Source organism: Hippopotamus amphibius, chromosome 11, assembly GCF_030028045.1.
Source record: "Hippopotamus amphibius kiboko isolate mHipAmp2 chromosome 11, mHipAmp2.hap2, whole genome shotgun sequence".
NCBI lineage: Eukaryota > Metazoa > Chordata > Mammalia > Artiodactyla > Hippopotamidae > Hippopotamus > Hippopotamus amphibius.
The window spans coordinates 114,444,374-114,466,788 of NC_080196.1; the positions used below are offsets into that span (position 1 = coordinate 114,444,374).

General features: G+C 44.1%; 1 protein-coding gene across 20 annotated transcripts in view; it reads left to right on the forward strand.

Annotated features, from left to right (window-relative positions):
• Positions 1–22,415, forward strand: part of ATP9B (ATPase phospholipid transporting 9B (putative)) — a 196,973-nt gene that overhangs the window by 75,394 nt on the left and 99,164 nt on the right. For 18 of the 20 annotated variants that reach the window (XR_009048010.1, XR_009048011.1, XR_009048006.1 and 15 more), the window contains 3 exons: positions 1,319–1,399; positions 9,642–9,717; positions 14,463–14,539. Coding sequence is in view for 14 of the 20 variants with exons in the window: in XM_057699066.1 (XP_057555049.1) it covers positions 1,319–1,399; positions 9,642–9,717; positions 14,463–14,539 (234 nt within the window). In the remaining 6 variants the exon portion in view is untranslated. Of the gene's footprint in view, positions 1–1,318; positions 1,400–2,147; positions 2,250–9,641; positions 9,718–14,462; positions 14,540–22,415 lie in introns of those variants that run through there. The other 2 variants (XM_057699080.1, XM_057699068.1) reach the window with 2 other exon arrangements.

Sequence of the window (22,415 nt, forward strand, 5' to 3'; positions counted from 1 at the left end):
GCAACATCGCAGGAAACCAGGCGAGAGCTTCCAGAATCCCCGCCCAGCGGACTCACGCAGGACACGCTGAAGTCCGCAACAACATGTGGGAACACGTGTGAAGTGGTTCCTACCCGGGAAGCTCATTAGACACCCCCAGAGCCTTTCCTGGGCGCTGGCCCTGGAGGCACCCGCTGCCTGGCACGCAGCACGTGCCAGGACCCGCCCCTTCCCCGGAAGGAGCCACGTCACTTGAAGAAACGGTGTAGGCACAGTCTCTTATCTGGGAAGGGTGGCAGCTCTCCGGGGGTCCACAGACCCCAGCCCAGGGCCGGCCTTGCAGGCAGGGCCTTCACAGGCCCACCATGGCATGTTTTCTGCGCAGCCCACTGGCATGGCCGGGTTGCATTTGCTGCAGAAGTGTACACACAGCATGCTGTCCTCGGGCCCAGCCCAGCTGGGCGAGACCAGCCTGCATGCCTGCTGCCTGCGCGCCCTGCGGGAGAGCTGACGCGGTGCCCGTGCTGGCCGGTCCGAGGACCCGAGCCGTCGGGTGTGCCCAGCAGCCCCTCCCGATGTCAGATGCCAGCCTCTGGCAGAAGCTCGCAGGGCAGCGCTGGTTTCCTCGGCAGGAGGGGAGCCTGCGGATGCCTCTGGGAGGCCCAGGTGATCTTGTCCTCCTTCCTCCACGCCTCCCCAGGGTCTAGGCTTTGTTCCTTCTGTCCTCACCGGGTCCCATGCAACCAGGCAGCAATCCTAACTGTCTCTTCAGACATCCCCTCCTCCCCAGGCCTTTCAGCTGGAAGGGTTTTATGCAAGAAACACAACGTATTTTTTTACCAGAAAATATTTTCATATAACTTAACCAGGAAGACACACCATGTTTAGGATTTGGTCAAGAAGAACTCTGAAACTTCAGATTTTTTCAGATGTCTTTGCACAGCCCCACCCCTTCCATCCTGTTTATCTTGGGTGTGGCCAGGACAGGTTGTCCCTTCTGGGACAGCCTCTTAGCAGGAGGTCTCGGGCAGCGGGCCAGCTCTCGGCCACAGGGCGGCCCCAGGCGCTGTGTGTTTTATGAGCACTGCCGGCTGCTGACACAGCCTGCCCCGAGGCAGAAGTTGTCCCTTAGAGTCCGGAGAGGTCCCCACACCGCTGTTGAGCTTCAAAATGCTTTCTTTGAGTTATCATCCATCCTAATTCATAGTATTGGCAACAAAATTATAAGAAAATCATCACTTTTGGTAAATAATGTATGAAAATGTTAATTGGTAATTGAAAAATTTCCAGGTCATTTTTTAAATTATTCTGTAGTTAATCCAGGTGTTCTGTGTTCCAGGACCTTTTCTCCATCAGTGCCTACGTTTATGCTCAGAAGCCACAACTGGATATTCATAGCTTTGAAGGCACGTTTACCAGGGTGAGTTGTCTTTTGTTAACCACAAATATATTCATCTTGTAAATTAAAAGTGGCCAACCTTGATTTTGAAAGAGTAATGAAATCAAGAATCAATTCAAACAAGTTCTGAACTAAAAAGTGAAGACCTGGAGAATGTTTCAAGTGCTTAAATTTTCCTGTAGCAGATATTTCTCTGGGATATAGTCAGTACAGTTTTCCTGTTTTGAGCGTGTTTACTCTTGATAAGCTCCTTCTCCCTTAAAATATTACAAGTCAGTAAGAGGAAGCACTTCAGCGGTTGCGGTTTTAATTTTGGATGGTAGTTAACACGTTACGATACCCACATCGTTTCTCAGTTTTGATTAACTGGTTGGACGGATGTCTGTGTGTGTGCACGTCCGTTTCCTCATGTACACACGCGCGTTTCAGTCTACATTCTTCTCGTCGTTGCGGTGTTTCGGTGTCGCTCCACGTCCCCTCTCCCCTTGGTTATTTAGTAGGATTTGGAGGATTCGGTCACTTTTGATTTTAACAGCTTATACTGATATTATAAATGATTTATAATACTTCAGGGATTTTAATTTATAATTGTAGTTTATTTTTAATTGCTGCAGTTACTTTAAAAGATTTCTGGTAGTACAGTCCGCTTTGTTCTGCACTTGGTCACATACAAGGGTTGATGAGCAGTGTCGCCGTTTGAGAGAGCGTTTACTCAGGGCGCATGTGTGGCAGGTAACGTGCAGACTCTGGACGTGCAGAACGAGGAAGAGGAAGACATCGCTCTGTGGCTTTGTTTCCGCGAGCGCTGCGGTGAAAGTACGTGCGCAGGATGCCCGTGGCAGCATAGAGAAGAAGGATGTCCTGCTGATAGGTACCTTGTAATGAGTTCTGAAAAATTAAGATTTCTCTTGTGTTTTTGCAAAAATATTTATAATAAAAGCATGTTCTTATTAAAGACAATTTAGCATCTGAGAGAAAAAGTCTTAGAAAAAGGGCACCCTTAGTACAAGTTGAGTTATTAACCGCTGTTAATACTTTGGGACTTTGCTGTCTTCCTTCCTGTTTCACAGATTTATATAGCTTATCATTTGCTAAAATTTGGAAATGTTTGCTAGACAGAGTGTCAAAGAGTGAGCCAGTGATGAGAGGCATGGCTGCAGACAAGACCACAAAGCGCAGTTCACACAGGGCCTGAGTGTGTGACCTGGTGTGACTGCGGGTGTGTGTCACTGTGTGTGTGTGTACGCCTGCGTGTGACGAGCACACAGGTGCGGGGGGAGGGGGGACTGGGAAGGAGAGCCAGGGTCAGTCCTAAAGCTCTTGTCAAAAGAAGGAAGAAGCCACTTGAGGATTTTCAGCTTAGCAGAGAAAGATCATGCTGGTGTTTGGAAAGGATTCCCCTGGGTTCCTGGTTCCCGTAGGGTGCTGGCCGTCCCCTGAAGCTGGTCATGTGCTCGCAGCCTCCCCAGCACGTACAGGCCAGCCGTGAGCGTGGACAGGATCACCTGTCACTACTACATGCCGTGTGAATGTGAGAGAGAGAATACTGCAAAATCAGTTTCCTGTGAGTGGAGGAAAACACCCAAAATGGCACAGTGAGCCTCAGAGCCAGGACAGTGCGGAAGAAAGGAGTCTGTGCAGGGTCCCGACTTTTTAGTTAAGACACATTCACCTTGTATGAACTATTGCAGGTTCTTAATAAGTATAATTCATTGCCTTCATTTGATGTTCCTAACAAGGTTCTGTTTCACTCATTTTAAACATATCAAACTTAAGTTTTAGATGATTTCAGATGGAAAATTGTGTGCATTTTTCAAAAAGGAAGAAAGAAAAAATCATGCTAAATAACTAGTTTTGTAACTGGAATGTAGTTTACCGAAATAACAACTGAACATTTTAAAAAGTGATATCTGCTTATATTCCCTTTTTTATAGTTATTGCACAAAGGATAAAATGTTTCTTTTGATGCAGCCTGTGTAATTAAATAAGAATCAGAGCAAATTAATTCAGGTGTCCTGTGGCAATAGACATATTGTGTATTTTATTGCCTGTGCAGAGTTTAATACAGATATGCACATTGTGATTAATATGTTTCTACTTCCCTTAAAACAATGTCAGGGTTACCTCAATTATGTACTGAACGACATTTTGTGTTACGTAAATGATTCATGTTATTATTATCGATATCATTAATTTTGCTTATTGTTCAAGACATAGCTATTCCCTCTGAAGTTTGGAGTTTAAAACTGTAGCCAGTTGTGAAATATTAACAGCATTCGTGGTCCTTTAGCATCACATTCCCATTTAATCTTTTTTATGATGCATTTTCTACTGTAATTCCCGTTGTAAACCATAGCACACTTATCGTTGTTCATGTCTTTTCCAATGAAAATACTCTCCTTTTAAAAAGCGTATCTCTATTGTTTGTTCAATGGGGTGCACTATTGAGAAAACAGCTTGAAATTGTAACGTTTTGCATTCTCCCCCCTCAAGGCAAATTTTATCTTTTCAAACTATATAACATTAAAGAGAAGGAAACCCATGGAGAAAGTTATTTAGAGATAATTTCTTTCCCATCTTCCCAGTGTTTCTTCTATGCTATATGAGATTGGTAAAGAACTATCTTTTACAATAATTTTCTTGGTATTAGAAAAATGTTTAATGTTTAAAGTCCATCATTGCTACAGAATTGAAAGGAAACTACATAGATGTTGTGTATTCTTCAACACATAATTGTGTTAGAAATTGACAAAAGCATTCACATGATTAAATAGTTCTAGAAAAGTAATGGGAGAACCAGCTTAAATTTCTAAAACTAAATTGTATACAAACTTTTATTTGCAGTTCAGAAAAGCCTTATAAAAATTTTATATTTTTTAATGTCCTTATTTCTGTTGGAGTTTGACATAGTGGGAAAATACTATACTAAAAGATAGGCATGCAATAATGCTTTTCAAATTTCTGTATCAAGGGAACTGTAGGAAGAGTTTTAAGCTAATAAAATTGTACTCGTTTGTACTTTTGTGATCAGTTGGTGATGAGCAGCTGCAGGCAGCTCAGGAGCTCTTCAGAGAAATAGGACGGCGTTAGAGTAACAGCAGACTGCTGCCTTAGTCCCACCACGAGGGGTGTTGGAAACTAGAGGAAGAGTTTCATGTCTGTCTGATTGTAGATTTATTCTCTTACTGGGCAGATGTGAGTGCCTGTTCTGTTAGGTGCTCAGAAGGTCAAGGTCAGTGCCATCGTTAGGTAGCTCACAGTCTGGAGGGAAGCTAAACATGGAAATTGCTGTGATGCAGTGAAATAATTCAGAATTCACGTTAGAGAATAATTTTATTTATTTTGTACCTTAACTGATAAATGTGTGAATCAGCAGTTGACAGAATATATCCCAGTTATGTACTTAGTTTGCTAGGCCACAGCTAAAACCCCCACATTCGCATACAGTTACAGGATACGCCATGTGGGCCGTATTTAGCAAATAGGCATGAGGATATTTCAGTTTTTCTGTCTTTCCAACAGCGTTTATCGGTGTTAGATTCTAAGACTATCTCTGTAAATTGATCACTTCAGTGTAGTCATATATTGAGGTACAAAATAGCTAAGGCATAGAGGCCACCTACTTCTCTCTTTTAAGAGCTGATACTTTGTTCTATAAAACCACTAAAGTCAGAGGGAAAACTCACTATACCTGGAGTACCCATTTCTGAGTTAGGCAGCTTTCATCTCTTTACTCTGAATGGCTACCCTGGTGGTAAGCATAGGGTTGTTCCCTGCCTGACAGTTTTCTGTGGAAGAAACAGGCATTCTCATCTTAGAGGAAAAGGTTTCAGTTTTTCACCATTAGGTATGATGTACACAGTGAGTTTTTCATATATAGCTTTTCTTATGTGGAGGTAGTTCCCTTCTATTCCTTGTTTGTTTAATTTTTTTTATCATAAAAGGGTATCAAATTTTGGCAAATGCATTTTCTGCATCAATCGAGAAGATCGTGTGGGTTTTTTTCCTTTCATTCGGTTAACATGATGATGTACTTTGTTGATTGATTTATATGTTGAACCATCCTTGTATTTCAGGAATAAATCTGACTTGGTCATGGATTTTAATCCTTCTAATATGCTGCTGAATTTGGTTTTCTGGTTTGTTTGTTTTATTATTTTTTTTGGGGTACACCAAGTTCAATTATCTGTTTTTATACACATATCCCCGTATTCCCTCCCTTCCTTGACTCCCCCTCCTCGAGTCCCCCCAGTTTTCTGGTATTTTGTACAGGATTTTTACATCATTGTTCATGGAAAATATTGGTCTGTAGTTTACTTTTCTATTAGTTTCTTTGTCTGGCTTTGGTATGAGGGTTGTGCTGGTCTTCCTCTTCAGTTTTTTGGAATAGTTTGAGAAAGATTAATATTAGTTCTTTAAATTTTTGGTAGATTTCACCAGTGAAATCATCAGATCTAGGACTTTTCTTTGTGAGGAGATTTTTGAATATTGATTTAATCTCTACAAGATAACAGGTCTGTTTAGTTTTTCTATTTCTCCATGATTAGTCTTGGTAGATTTTGTGTTTTTTAGGAATCTGTCCGTGTCCCATTTGTCAGCATACAGTTGTTCATAGTACTCTCTTATGATCCTTTTTATTTTTTTTTAAATCACAGTAATGTCCCCACTTTCGTTTCTGATTTTTGTGATTTGAGTCTTCCTTTTTTTTCTTAGTCCATCTAGCTAAAGGATTTTCAGTGTTGTTGATCTTTTTGAAGAAGTAACTTTCACATTTATTAACTTTTCCTATTCTTTATTTTGTTTATCTCTGTGCTGTTCTTTATTTTTACCTTCCTTCTGCTGACTTTAGGTTTAATTAGGTTGTTGATTTGAGATCTTTCCTATTTTTTAATTTAAGCAATTATAGCTATAATTTTCCCCCTTAGCACCACTTATGCTGTATCCCGTAAGTTTTCATAAATTATGCTTTCCCTGTCATTTGTCTCTAAGTATTCTCTATTTCCCTTTTCATTTTAATTCACTGTTTTTTTTTAAAAAGAGTGTTGTTCGATTTCCACAATGTTGTGAATTTTCTATTATTAATTTCTAACTATATCTCGTCATGGTTGGAGTAGATATAGATGCTTTTTTTGTATGATATCTATTTTTTAAAATCTGTTGAGCTTTAATTTGTGGCCTTACATAAAGTGTATCCTAGAAAACATCCCATATGCACTGGAGAACAATCTGTGTGCTGTTGTTGGGTGGAGTGTTCTATATATGTCTATTAGGTCTAGTTGATGTATTGTGTTGAGTTCTCTATTTCCTTATTTCTGTCTGGTTGTCCTACCCATAACTGTGAGTGGGACATGAAAGACTCCAGCTATTACTGTAGACTTGTGTATTTCTCCCTTAAATTCTATCAATTGTTGCTTCATATATTGTATTTCATCAGGAGCATAATAGTTTATAATTATCTTTTTGCCTTATCGAACATTTAATTAATACATAATGTCTCTTGTGATCCTTTTTGATTTAACATCTGTTTTTTCTGACATTAGTATAGTCACCCCTGTTCTCTTTTGCTTATTATTTGCATGGAATATCTTTTCCCATACTTAAACTTTCAATTTCTTTGTGTCTTTGGATCTAAAGTGAGTCTCTTGTGCATAGCGTATAGTTGGATCATTTGTTTTTATCCATTCTGCCAATATCTGTCTTGTGATTGGCGAGTTTAATCCGTTTATATTTGAAGTATTAGTGATACGGAGTGATTTATTTCCGTCATTGTACTATTTGTTTTCTACACGGCCTGTAGTTTTACTGTCTCTCATTTCCTGCATTACTGTCTTGTATTGTGTTTTGTTGGTTTTTTTATAGTGAAATGTTTAAGTTTCTTCCTCATTCCCTTTTGTGTATGTTCAGCAGCTGTTTTCTTTTTGGTTACCATGGGGATTACATTTAACACCCTAAAGTTATAACACTAATTTGAATTCATACCAACAGAAGTTCAGTAACATATTAAAACTCTGCTCCTTTACAGTTCTTTCCTCACATCTTTCAGTTGTAGTTGTCAAAAATTATATCTTTATATATTATGTCCTAAAAATATAAACTAATAATTGTTTTAAATGCATGAGAGTCTTAAATTATGTAGAAATAGGATTTGGAGTTACAAACCAAAGTTACAATAATACTAGTTTTTAGAATAATAACTTGCTTTCTTTAAATATATTGGTCTCTTAAATCATGTAGAGAAGGAAGAGTGCAGTTACAAACCATTGTTACAATAATATATACTTTTATAACTATTTATCTTCATTGAGATCTTTATTTCTCTATATGGTTTTGAGGACTATCTAGTGTCATTTTATTTCAACCTTTAGGACTCCTGTGAGCAGCACTTCTTGCAGGGAAGGTCAAGTGGTCACCATCTCCCTCTGCTTCCCCCCCCCCCCCCCCCCCCCCACAATTTGGCTAAGCATGCTTTTTTTTTTTTTAATTTTTATTGGGGTGTAGTTGATTTACAATCTTCCTCAACTTTTTGTTTATCTGGGAATGTCTCAATTTCTCCCTCACTTTTGAAGAGAGTTTTGCTGGATATAGGATTCTTGGTTGACAGTTCTTTTCCTTTTAGCACTTTGTACAGTGCCCTGCCTTTGGCCTTGATAGTTTCTGATGAGGAACCTGCTAGTCGTTTCATTGAGGACCCCCTGTATGTGATGAGTTGCTTCTTTCTCGCTGCTTTCAAGATTCTCTCTGTGTCCTTTCTTTTCAAAGTTTGATTATGGTGTGTCTCAGTGTGGGTCTCTTTCAGTTCTTCTTACGTGGGTTTGATTGAGCTTCTTGAGTATTTACATTCATGTCTTTCATTAACTTTGGGGGATTTTCAGCCATTATTTCTTTAGATAGTCTCTCGGCCCCTTTTTCTCACTGCTCTTCTTCTTGGATTCCCACAATGAGTATATGGTTCGCTTTTCTGTGTCCTGCAGATTCCTTAGGTCCTTTCAATTTTTTTCAGCCTTTTTTCTTTCTGTTTCTCAGCCTCAAAAACTTCCATTGTCCTGCCTTCAAGTTCAGTGATTCTTCGGTCTGCTCAAAACTGCTTTGAATCCCTCTAGTGCATTTCTTTGTTTTGATCATCATCTTGAATTTCTTTTGGTTTCTATTTGGGGTTTCTGTCTCTTCATTCACATTTCGATTTTGTGCATACATCATTTTCTTGACTTTCTCCATATCTTTGTCTTTAGACACCTTTAATAGTTTTCTTTTACAGTCTTTGTCTAATATATCAGCCATTGGGTCTTTTTCAGGGATAGTTTCTGTTTATTTATATTTTTCCTTTGAATGAACCATACTTTTCTGTTTGTTTTTGTGCCTTGTTATTTTTGGTTGAACACAGTACATTTGAATATAATAACATGTTAACTCCAGAAGTCAAAACCAGGGTTTGCTGGGTTTTTGTCAGTGCTTTTGTTTTTTGTTTTTTGATTGTGGCGGACTCTCTTCTACTGAAGATCAGCCTGAGGTGGAAACTTAACGTCTTCTTAGGTCTTGTCTGAGCCTTTCCTTGGCCATGTGCCATCATTTTCTGTTTTTTCCTGTATCTGCAGTTGTTTTTGAATGTCCTAGTCTTTAATGCCTCGCTCCCAAAGGGGGAAAAAGAGAAAAATGAAGGGGGATAAAAGAGCACTTGCCCTTTAAGTCCCCAGAAGTCACTTACCCTTGGTGGGGGAGAGGTTTACAGCAGTGGGGGGAGGTGTGGCCACCTGCCTCTTCGGCTGCACCTCTGCCATCAGAAGCAGCATGGGGGCACAGATTCCTGATACTGGAGGACAGGGTCCTTTTGGTCCACCCTGGCTCCTGCACGCTGCTCCAGAAACACGTGTATGGCCTCCTGCCGTGTGGCTGAGCAGGGGACGGGAAGGTGCGACCATGCTAAGGGCTGAGAGTCACCAAAGTTGACTGCAGCAGCCGTCCAGCTCTTCCCCTGGAACTTGCAAGCCTTCACCAGCTCCGGATTGCAAATTAGTTACATCAGACAGTTACTCGTGTCCCTGCGGTTGTTGTTCAGGTGGGGGGTCGCTCCTGGCACCTCGTGCTCCTCCATCATCCCAGAATCCTCTGCGTAAACTCCTGTCTTGGGCCCCTGTTTTCACTGCCTGTTCACTGCCTGTTGGTTGGGTCCAGCTGGTGGGCTTGTTTTTAACACTGTGGGTGTTTGAAGTAAGAGTAATGAAAAGGTTGCTAATTTGCTTTTCTCTTCCTTCTCTCCCCCGAACAGGAGGATAGCGATCCACCCATTCACGAAAGTCTCAGCATAGAAAACACACTGTGGGCAAGCACTGTCGTTGCATCAGGTGAGACACAAGCTCTGTGTTTAGCGTGAATTCTCACACATAGGAGGTGCGTTGTGTTTCTCCATGACTCCAAACAGGTGTTTGTCAGAGTGCTTTGCATCACATAGGACCTTATCAGACATACCCTGCCATTCAGTGGACGTGGACCAGGCCTCATACAGGCCAGGGCGAGGCTCGAGCTGCCGCTCACCGCGCTTCGAGGAGCGAGGCTGATGCAGCTCTGCAGGTGCACCTTGTGAAGGAGGGCGGGGCCTTTTGCTAGTTTGACATCTGTTTCGTGACAGACTTGTCAGTGTGCCTTGAAGACGGGTGGCACAGCAGAACTGGGGCAGAAAGTATGGACTGCAGAGGGGTCTTCCCTGGCCCCGTTTGTCTAACAGAATTCCAGGAGGTTAGTGTAGCAGATTGTTTGTGGGGGAGAAGAGTGTTAGATCAGGGCCAGGATGAAGGTTCTTTTAACTGAAATTGGAGTATGTTGGAATATTTCTAGGGGTCAAACAGGGAGACCACTTAAATATGCATTTTGTAAAGCAAACTTCTCTGAGACATATTGAAAATCTAAGTGATTATCACCTTTTCAGAAAGTGGTTGACCTTGCGGATGGTACCAGCGGGTAGCAGCAGGCGTTAAGGGCGCTGGTGGGAGAGGATGCAGGAAACACTCAGGAGAGGACCATCTGTGCTGGCATCTGTCACCAGTGCTGGCAGACCTCCCCTCTCAGAAGGATGAAGTCGTCCTGGGGTTTTGTATGGGATCTCCACTCCAGACCAGGCACTGGTGACGCAGTGTGGGACACAGTCCTTACAGACCCTGTGGGGAGGAAGACATTAAGAAAATGAGACAAAGGTTGCTGGTTGCCTAGTGGTTAGGACTCAGTGCTTTCACTGCCGGGGCCCAGGTTCAATCCTTGGTCGGGGAACTAAGACCTCGCAGGCCGCGTGGCACAGCCAAAAAGAAAAGAAAGAAAGAAAATGAGACAGACCATTTGAGCTGTACTAAGGATCTCAGAAAAGTGCAAGGTGCCTTGAAAACAAGTAAGCAGAAATCTTACCTGGTCAGGGTCTGGAAGAGGCTTCTCTGAAGAGGAGACACGTGAACTAGGTTTAGAAGGACACAGACGTGTCTCAGTGAGGTGGATGCGGGGGACGTGTGGCAGCACTGACTGCTTGGCCCCGACTGCTGTGCGAAGGCCTTGTGCTGCGGGCAGCCCAGGCTGCAGACAGTGGCCCGAGGGCCCGCGTGCCTGGCACGTGGGGCAGGAGGGGCTCAGACCCACGCAGGGACGTTCCGTGTGTGTGTTAGGGTGGGGCATGTGTACACAGAAGTGTCAGGCGGCTCCCAGAGGAGAACGCGTGCCCCTTTAGAGGACAGGAAATGAACGTTGAAGAATAAAACACTAGTTTTGCACTCGTGGTTTATATCCTTAAAGCATGATAGCAAACGTAACTTTTAACAGGTGGAAATTCTGTTCAGCTATTAGATGTTGTTTTGTCGTGATGAATCTTTAAAATTTCTCACCATGAAAAGAGAGCAGCAGTAAGGGTAGCAGACCTCAGAGCGGGCAGGCCGGCCCCTTTGGAGACCTGGGCGGAGGGCTGCGGCTCAGGGTCAGCAGGGCGTGTGCCGAGGCCGTAGGTGGGCCAGGAGTGGGGTCCGGGGCTGCTGCCCTCCACCCTCCGTGGCCTTGGCCCGGCCTCACTTAGCATGTAGCAGTTTATAGGAAACACGCACAACATACCACATTTACACACTCGCTCACAGATTTTACATTGTATGTGTCTAGTTGTAGCTGGGTGTTGTATCCTGTTTTTTTCATCATATTGGTATTTATTCTTTTTAATAAGGCATCAAGATTGAGTTCACTCATAAAGATATTTGAAGATTCTCTTTATAAATTTGTTTCGTCTTTTAGATTAGAATGTTGTTACTGATCCCTAGTACTGTTGAACTGTGGCCTCTCGAAGAGCCGGAAGCAACCCAGGCTGGAAGCTTGAGGTATCCCAGATAACTCCCTGTGCAGAGTTTCTCTCCTGACCTCGTTCTCAGGGTGACCTCGGCGAGTGGTAGCTCCTAGTTGGGAGCTTTGGCAACACAGACACAAGTTTAGGCATTTGTAACACATTTACCACGTGGGCAACCCTTTCTTATTCTTTAAGATACGGAATTCAGTTGCAAAAGTATTTTATCTTCTGAGAGAGCATTTAGGTTGTTTAAAACCACCCATTCCAAAAGTTTAAATAAAGTGACCTTAATTTTAATTTTTGTTTAGGCATTTTTAAAGTGCAAGCTTTTTTCATGAATTTCAAATCTTTTAACACATGCTTAACTCCATTCAAAAGCCTTGTTAATATGAGCAGTTGCTAGGCCAAACTGCTGTATACTGTGGTATGTTTGAAATACTTTGGATTTCCAAGGCTCTTATAAGGGCTCTTATCTTCTTTACACTTGATCACAAATTGGGAAGGAAAGACCCAAATTTTAAAAAAGCTTATCCTTTGTCACTATATAAAATAGAAAACTAATAAGGACTTACAGCATAGCACAGGGAATGCTATTCAGTACTCTGTAATGACCTCTGTGGGAAAAGAGTCTAAAGAAGAGAGGATGTATGTATACGTGTAACTGATTCACTTTGCTGTACACCTGAACCTAACACAACATCGTAGATCAACTATACTCCCAATTAAAAAAAAAAAAAAGTTATGTGTCACTTGAATTCACATTGCCTTCTGGTGACGTGAACTCAGGCTGCCTCCCTTGTCATAGGAGCTGAGTGTGTGGGAGCAAGGGCGCAAGTGGACGTAGACAGACAGACAGACAGACGCAAGGACTGAGGGCCGCAGAGAGGGACAGACACGACTTCCCTGATAGTGGATGTGGGAGCGTTCTGGTCTTAGGGTGCTGAGAGTCTGGAAGCAAGGATGAGTCCTCGAGGGTCTGCTGGATGTGTGCGCCCAGGCGGGGGTCCAGGCTGAGCCCCAGAGCAGGACTGCAGACCTGCACACAGACGGGCGCCCAGGGCGTGAGTGAGCGTGAGCATCTGGAAAATGTATAAGAAGTTGATGAAGTCATTTACTGTTATGAAAATTAGGGCATATATTTTCTCACAGTTTTTTTGTTACTCGTTTCTCTTGATAATTTATTGATGTGGGATTTTGCAAAACTAGCCCTCATGACTGATTAGAAATTTAAGAATAAACCCTGTACCACCCATGATTTGCAGGCTGCCACTCTGGAGAACGCTTAGTGCCGGGCCTCGAGCAGCAAGAGAGCCCGTCCCACTCGGGCATCATTAGAGGGGTGGGAGCCAGGGAGCCCTGGTGCAGGGACACGGCAGCCGCGTGGGCGCCGCGGGGCAGGAGCAGTGGGGGGACTGGCGCACGTGCTGCCCTCAGGCTTCGTCTCCTGGGCCGGTTGCTGTGGGCAGCCGTGCTAAGTGGGCCAGGCGTCCCTGTCCTTCACGTCCCGTGGTCCTGCTCCTTCCCCTGATGTGCCAGTTGGGGGGACCCAGATTCACGGGTCCCTCTCCGTGTCCCTGTTGGTGGAGGGCAGCCCATTGTCACTCTGCTTCCAGAGCACAGTCCGTGTGAGCCTCGCAGCCCCAAGGCCATGCAGCTAGAAAGGGGAGAGAAGGAAGTGCTTATTCTAAAAAAGAGCAAACATGTAACCTCTGCAGGCATCACTGCTGAGCAGTGCCCTGGCATGGTGTCTCCTGTCTTTCTGGGCGTTCTCTGTGGTGGGATGTGTGACGCGCGGCCGTCACTGTCACGTAGACCTGAGATCTCCACGATCACATTTACTCCATGGCTGCTGCCTTAGGACTTACTAAATTCCACACATGACATTAATGTGACATCAAAGAGTTTTGTGTAATTATTATGTAATTATTAATTTTGTAGTGGTTGTTGATTTCAGTAAGTATTATGGATATATCATCTTTCTCACCTTAATAGTATTTCTCACCTTCAGATTTTGTGAAAATTAGGAGTATAAGCTATGCACAGCAGCAGTTCCAGAAGCAGTCTTCCATGGTGTTTAATGTGACGTTCCAGAGATGAATGCCTCTGATCTGAGCCTTTGTAATCTGTAGGTGCTTCTAGGGGTGTTTTATTATTCTTTTATGTTGTTTGATAGACCACAAAATTATCATTTCTTTTCGACGTGTACAATTAGAAAACCAGACTTTCAGGAGAATGAATAAAGGAGACATAACATATAAGTTCAAAATCAAATATTGTCTTTATAATCCTTCTGTTAGTGTTTTCATTGTGTGTGTCCTGAAATGCGAGCAGAGGCTCTTGGACCTGGTTGTCCTGAATCTTTACAGCGGAAGGACGTTCTCAGACTCTTGTTCAGAGAAGCTGGCTCACTTGGCACCATCTTGTTGGAGGTCACATGAGTTTGGTCAGTTAGAATGTAGGCTGCTCTCTCAATGCATCTTCAGTGGTAGAGTTACCATTTTAATAGGCATTAATGAACGAACAATGTCACTGAAAAGAATATTAGTACATTTTCTAATGTTATGTGTAGGTAGATTAGTATTGCTTAAGAAATCATTTGAGTTTTTCAAAGTTTATTTTTAAAGTTGAGATTAGATTTTCTTGAACTACTGAAATTAAATACACTATTGGATAATAGAATCAAATGGTGTAATTACATTTTCCACCAAAATGATTAATTAGGAAGTGTTACCTCTGTGCGTATCCTTCAGGTTTCTGTGTAAGGACCACGTTTGTGTTTTGCAGGTACTGTAATAGGTGTTGTCATTTACACTGGAAAAGAGACTCGAAGTGTAATGAACACATCCAACCCCCAAAACAAGGTAGGCTGGATCGCGGACTGCCCGCTTTCCTGGGCCGCGCCTCCTGTCAGTGCGCGCACGTAGTTCTGAGTCGCTCGTTAGTGCAGCAGAGTTTCAAAATGCTGGTGACGTAGGGTATGAGTTCTCTTTTTGTAAAACAACATGCTCGTATAGAAGAATTTTCAAAACTTCTTTCTTGGTTAATCAGTTTTATATGTCTCTTAAATGTTCATTGTTGTATATATAATTTGCCTGTGATTTAACAGTTAATTGTGGGTCTTTTAATTTCTCCTCAATCTATTTACTTTATAATTTGCACTCTATTTTTATGTTGATGGTTCATTTTTAAAATAAAGGAATCTATATTAATGTTTTTATGGTATTTAATTTGAGAGTGTTATATTGTTAAACTAGTTTTATTTACGTTATTTCCATTTCAGAAGAAGCATATTGAAAACCAGATTTTAGTTTTAAAGACTGCTTGGTTATATTCCTAAATTAATTATATCCCTGTTATAGTCCTCACGTTGTTATTTATGCAGTCATTGTGTGTGTCAGTTAAACCATGACAAGAAGTGAGTCTGAACCCTCAGCAGTCGCTAACGTGAGCACCCCGTTTCCCATCATGCCGTCACGTGTGAGCATCTCCTGAGCGAGCCGCTCGTTCTCACTGTGCGTTTACTCATGTTTCTGTGATTTGTGTGTATCTGAGTAGAACAGAAAGTCCTCTCATGGAGTCACACCTTGCTTTGTGAGGGATTAACAGGAAAGGTTGTCTCCTGCAGGAAATTTTCCAACAGAGCAATAGAAGTGAAATAATTATTTGAGAAGATGTCTTTTAGGACAAGATGTGTTTCATTTTTCCAGCTAAATACTATTTAAAAAAACAGGTAACCCTTCAAAACGAGGCAGGCATCCCTGAGCCGGCGAACGCCCGGGCCCGGGTGCAGTGCGGCTGAGCCCCGCTTCCTGCCCGGAGAGCGTCCCCAGCCGCCTCCCGGGCTGCCTGCGTTACCCCAGTGAGACTGAGGGCAGTTTCTGTCTCTGCTTGTCAGGGCTCCAGACGTCTGTGTGTGACATGTTTACAGACGTCAAAAGAAAAATGTGCTGCTGCTATTATTTTAGTCTAAGTTCTGATTTTAATAACAGGGGACATACATCTCTGTCGATTTATATTTACATAAAACTTTGCTTTAATTTGAGCAAGTCGAATATTCCAAGTCAGTAATTCTACAGTAGAGTTAAATTATTTAAAAATAAATTATTAAACTAATGACAAGAGTTAGAATCACGTACATAGTTATGTGTGTTTTCCGGCAAGTATGGTGTTTTTCTTTAGTAAGCAAAACTAGGATGTCTAGTAATGCATATGCGATTTCTAGATTTTTTCCTAAATCATTTTACTTTTATATTTATGGTGATATTTGAGGATAAATTTAACTTTAAATATTGTTTAAAATCTTAAAACTTTTTAATACTCCTCTTTTTTCACGCTGCCTTACCTTCAGTGCAGCTTACCTCCTGCCACTGTCTCACTGTCCGTCCACTTGCAGTCACTTCTTTTCTCGGGTCACCTGTGGTTTTGGCTCCACGCGCTTGTCCCCTTGGGTGTCGACCCAGAGTTCTGTCGGCGACCTCTCCCAGGTCCAGGCCAGCAGGGAGGAACCCTGGCCTGGAGGCTGACCCGCCGGCTTAGGGTCTGGGCGTGGCGCTGACCCGCTCGTGGACCCTGGGTGGGTGCGCCATTCTGTGCCACGCTGCTCCACGGGCGTCACCTGTCGCTGTTGCCCTCCGTAAAGGAGGTGCGGATACGCGTGCTGCCTCGCTGCCAGTCAGGGCACTCCCAGAGCTGGGCTCCCTCGTCCCTGCCCTCCTCCCTCCCCTCTGCCCTCCTCCTCCTGCTCCTCCTCCCCCTCCCCCTCATCTCAGACAGCCTTCTGGTTGCCGTGGTGTTAGCAGGTGTCTCTTCCACTAGGAAGGGCGCCTCTGGGGTTTTGCAGGATGGGACTCCGGTCCCACTCTGTCTCGCTTGCCACGCGCGGGGAGCAGACCTGCTCTTTCTGTGGCCGCACCTTCCGGGGCAGCGTTTGCTGCTCCCGCTGGTCAGACGTCCTAGGGATGGAGAAGCTGCTCACACAGGCAGGCACTGCTCTGAGCATTTCATGCAGCCCCTGGGGAGACGGAGCGGCTGGTTTTAGAGCAGGGCGACTGCAGCACAGGGGATGGGCCGTCCGCAGGGGCTGCTTCTCCCTAGAGGCACTGCGGGTGGCAGAGATCCAGCTTGATATGGAAACATTTTTGCAAATCAAGGAGTCATCTTAGGAGAGAAATAAAATCTCTCAATGTGCATATGTCATCATGTGTTTCTAAATGTTAAATGCCAGTTTTATAAGAGTAAAATTGAGGGAAAGGTTACAGGCATGCTACAATGGGCAAAAAGTAGCAGATGTAACTTATCTAGAGCAAGTATTGGTATATGTTGAATGAAAAGAATGCGTGATGTTGGAATCCTAAACAGAGAGGGGAGACAGAAATTGTGCCCAGGGTTAGTGAGACATTGTCATCTGCAGACTACATCTCAGTGCCCCTCTGCAGCTCGCCAAGCCAGCAGACTTCTGGATTTCACAGAGGCGGCTAGAGACAAAAAGCAAACATTTAAAGTGCTTTGACTCATTGCCTGAGTTTGACTGGATTTCTTCAGGGGAGCCACACGGTTCCTCACCCGGCGCTCCGAGCACCGCTTGCGCATGCAGTGTCTGTGGGGACGTGGGGGGATTGAGGGTCGGGTGACGTTGGCCCTGGAGCCGCGGTGGCGCACACAGAGGTTGCGCTCTCCTCGTGTACACGTCTGACACATGGGCAGGTGCTCTCCTCAGCGCGGTCCCCCGGGGGCCCTCCTGGAAACATGCCTCGGTGACTGGGGATAAGAGGAAACGGGTGTGCAGCTTACACACTGCCTCTCTGCTCGGCCGGTCAGCGGCGGTCACGTTTCCCTGGCCGGAGCACTTGAATGGCTTCACCGAAGTCGAAGGAGTTGGGGACATACAGTCCTTCCTCGACTGTGGGAAGAGGGAGGACTGGGGAAAGCACGGCTGACCCCTCACAGTGCGCTTAAGGGTGAGAGTTTCCAGGCCTCTTACACAGAGGTTAGAAAACAAAAGGAGGGACCTTGTAGAGCCCTGAACGTGCCCGTGGTTAAGGGATGAAGCAGAGGAAGAGTAGCCCGGGAAGAAGGTTGAGAGGAAAGCATTTCTGGAGGGGCTGGCAGTCGGTGCGGTGGAGGCCCCGGGGGTGGAGAACTGAAAGGCGACCAGGGCCTTGGCACGAAGTGAAACACTGCCGTCGAGCCGCGCGGGCAGGTCAGATGCAGGGGCAGGGAGGGGCTCTGAAAGTGGCACTTGGGCCAGGGCTGCGCGCGGAAAACCAGACGTGATTTTAGGCAGGGCCCAAAGCACCAGAGAAGCCGTGGTGGTAGAAACTGATTGACGCTGCTGTGGGGAAGGGGTTTTATTGATTTCATTTGTTTCTGGTGAGAAAATCAGTATCACAAAACTGTTGATGCTTCATCAGTAAAAGAAGAGAGGGTCTTAGTTTATAATGAGAAAAAATATTCTTTGGGAGAGTAAGTTTCATAGGCATCTAATAGTAACTTAAATATATAAACACCAGATTACTTAAAGGAAAATTATATACTGGTGTGTGGGGAGTAACTACCATATAAAATATGGTGTGGCTTCTTTGATGTTGCCAAAAATATTTACACTCACAGACACACAGCAAATGTACAGTTACCACAGGGGAGTGGGGGAGGGGAGGATAAAGTAGGAGGCTGGGATGAACATGTACACACGACTGTGTATAAAACAGGTAACCAGCAAGGACCTGCTGTGTAGCACACGGAACTGTACTCAACACTCTGCAATAACCTGTAAGGGAAAAGAACCTGGAAAAGAATATGTGTGTGTAACTGAATCACTGTGCTGTACACCTGACACTAACACAGACTCATAAATCAATTGTATTTCAATAATAAATAAGTAAATAACTACATAAATAAAAATATTTACAGTTATCAATTAATCAGCCAGTATCTCCCACCCTCCCTTCTCTGCCGCCACCCCCCCATTCCCACTCTTACTCCATATTTCATTTGTTTCCTACTTTTATTATACAGGAGCATCACGCAGACTTGTAAATTGCTTTAAGTTCCTAGGATGAGAAACACTACAGTTAAAGCAGTGCTAACTTAAGGGAAAAAAAGTTAGTGATAAGAATAATTGAGGCTGTGAAGTTGATGTAGAAGATGGAAAGAGTTTGAGACAGTTCCTAAAAGCACTGAGACTGATTACAGCCCAACAGTTTAGGCTCGCACACTGTTGAGAATGTTGAGGACCAGCTGAACCCTCACTTTACCGGGGAGCCAGTGATGCCGTGCGATTTTCTCAGGCCGACGTTCAAGAGCCCCAGAGCAGAGCAGAAGAAGCGGCTGCTCTAAAGTGTCAGCGTGTTGGGCGTGTCAGAGGAATAGCGGGCTGACAGGAGCTGCCCACAGATCCCAGCCGGCAGCGGGGCCGCAAAACGGGCCCTGCAGGTTGCAGTGCTGGACTTCATAACGCTCTTAGCACTCACGCCCCACTCCCAGGCCCTTTCCTGTCGTCCCACGCACAGCACAGGTTTGCGTCTTTGGTGACTGCTGTTCCAAGGAGTCCTGTCTCCCTCTGGCAGTACCACCAGGCATCCTCTACTGCCCTAGGAATGTGAGTATCACTTCCCCATTGAGGCGGGTGGAGGGGGGGGGTTCTCGTGGACCCGCCTGTGCCTTTTGTAAGATGCCTTCCTAGGATTGAGCAGATGGATGTAGGATAATTTGACCAGTTTGTATTGGTTGTTTCATAAAATATATTTTAAAGCTTATCTGTTCAGCTAGTGTCCAAAGCCTTTTTGGGGCCACTCTCCTTTTTGTCATGATTTTGCCCATTTTGTTCTTCTTTAACTGCTTTTTTAAAGACAGCTTCAAACAGAAAAGTAAGGATAAAAGTATGACCATTTATATACCCTAAGCTAGGTTTAACACAAGTTCCCTACTGGTTTCATCTTTCCTGTGGTTTCAGATGTCATGCCACTTTATCCCAAGTGTGCATTTTTAAAAAATAGAAAGTCCGGCACTTTCTGTCGCTGTGCCTCAGCTCCTGTCCTGCTCACGGCTCCTGGCCTGCACAGCCCCGTTGAGTAGGTTTGCCGACGTCCACTTCACCTCCGGGGCGTTGATTCGACCCCCTGGAGGCCCTCCCCACAGACTTGCCGAATCCAAACCTCCAGGGGCTCTGACGCCTGCTAGAGCTGCTGTCCCTCAGTGGACACCGCGCCCAGAGGTGCACAGAGAGTCCTGAGTGAATCACTCGTGCCGCAGCCGAATTCCATGCCTGACAGGTGCCCCACTTGAGTTCATCCTTTCAGAATGGCCTTGAAGTTCGTTCTGGAAATCCAACGTGAAAATTTTATGTCATCAGCATATACAGTTTTATCCTTATTACAGGAGCTTATTAGAAGGCCTTTTAGAATGTAGCGTGTTTTATCCAGACGTGCGGGTTAAGAACAAACCCTAAAATGCTGTTAGGTGGGGGGAAGTTCTAAATTAAAAAGAAACCCTTGAGGCTCCTCGGGGCTAGGACGTGCCCCTCGTAGCGCCCTCTGGCGGAGGTGTAAAGCAGGGATGGGCGTCTGCTCAGAGTTGGGAAAGTCTGTTTTGAACCTGAACAGATCAAAAGTTTTTATTACTAACCAAGTACGTTTACAGTGATATTTGGTGAAAGTTTAAATTATAAGGGATACAACTGGAGTAACGGGCTGCTTTATAAAACCTAGCTTGGGATGTATTTAATAAGATGATCCTTGATTACATTTAAGAGGGAAGAAGTTCTTACAGGAGGTTAAGAGAAATCCATCGTGACAGGTTGCCATTTTCACGCCGTTCGTAATAAAAAGCTGCTCAGAGCAGGAGCAGCGAGGATGAAATGACGATACAGATTGAGTCCGGCGGTCACTGTGATCCTGCGGGCGTACGGATTTGTGTTTCTAGTAAAAAGATGCTTTTAAATGTCTCACTGACAGATAGACAGGTGATATGTGCCAGTAAGTGGATTAGAGCCGCTCCTGTTGTCTGAATGGTTGTAAAGGCATTTTCAGATAATAGAGCAAAATACAGTCAGCTGTGGTGCACTCTGTGCGTTGAAATATCAGGGCTGTTTGGAGAATAGCTTTTTTATTTTAAAAAGGGCAGTTTATTAATATTTTAAAAGTCGTGTTGATGTATATTAAAATGTTACAGTAGAAGGACTTATTATCTCTCTTCTTGTGGTTGCATACAATCATAGCACCCCTTAATTTTTTTAATAGTTGCCTTCTCAAGTAATAAAATATTTTTGGATTTAAATACTCGTTTGAAAATGGGATCATGTGGTTCACAAAAGAGCTACGTGTTGCGGAATATGGTATTACAGTCAGTCTACATAGATAGAAAGACTTCGGGAATGCTCTTTTTGGATAACTGTTATTAATATTCACAAATCATAGTGTTTCAAAGCCTTATCAGGGAAAGATTAACTCGAGAAACAAACCTCCAATAAAGTAATTTAGTGGCACGTAGACAAGACCCACTGTGGCCCTCGGGGCTGTGACAGCACACACACCGCCTCACTGCACTTGTTCAGCCTCACACTTTGATATTACAGCTGCTCACAATTAAAAGTTGTGTTTCTTCATCAGCAGTGTGAATATAAACAAACTTATAATTTCAGGAAAGCAATAAAGAGGCAAGATGCTGCATGGAGAAGCGCCCCTAATGATAACCTCTGGGACTGATGCTCTGTCAGAGGACACGGCAGATTCATCATCTGGAAAACTGGATTCAGTCCCGAATTCCTTTTAAATATGAATTTGGTTGTAAAGCAGGTGTTCTAAATAGGAAACACGGGATATTTGTTATTTCAAATAAATACTTTTTATCACTAAAAAGGCTTAGTTTTACATAAATTTCTGAACGAGAAGGGCTTACTCATCATTTGTTGTGTATAAAATAACTAATTGGTGGTATTTCGTCATTTCTGAGCAGTACTGCTGAATTCCCTATAGTCAAATTCTTAACAGGGAAGTATAATTTATTCAAGAATCACATCAGTATCTCACCTTTGTTTTCTGAAATCCTTGATTCCTTGTCCTGAGGCCATAAAAACTGTTAGAAATCAGTGGAACTTGTGATGACTTACTTATTATGACATCTCCATCTTAATTTATATAAGCTCACAAAACGACGTATTTATCACTCCCAGGAAGCACCTCCGATGAAAGCCTCTCCATGTGGGTGAGAATATGATGACAGGCATCTAGTGAGATTGAAAATGAGAAACTTCAGAACGCGTGCGTGGAGCTAGAATAGGTGGATGGTTATGTCGTGAATGAAGACAGAACAGGAAGCTCGTGAGGCTTTCCTGTTGTTTTCAGATTCTCACAGTAAACAGCACCTTCCCAAGCGGGCTGCAAGCCCCCAGGCCGTGGTGGGTCCTTGTGGTGTAGATATCCTAGGTTATCATGCCGAGTGGGTCCCTGCGTGGTCACCATGACGAGAAACAGGTCGTGTGCGTGGCGTGGCTTCAGAAGCAGACTTGGTTGGGGAAAATTCCAAGCTAGAGGTCAGCTGGAAGGGAAGGTCACTTGATTTTCTTGCTGTGCCCTGGGAAGGCCTGGGATGGGCAGGACTCTTCAGCCCTCACCGTGGTTCCTCCTTCTTGAGCGAGAAGCCGGTCAGGGGGAAGCATCACGGCACCTGGCAGGCTGTGTGGGGTGCTTGTCCTTGGGGCTGCCTGGCGCCAGTGAGGACACCAGCGGGGCCTGGGAGGCT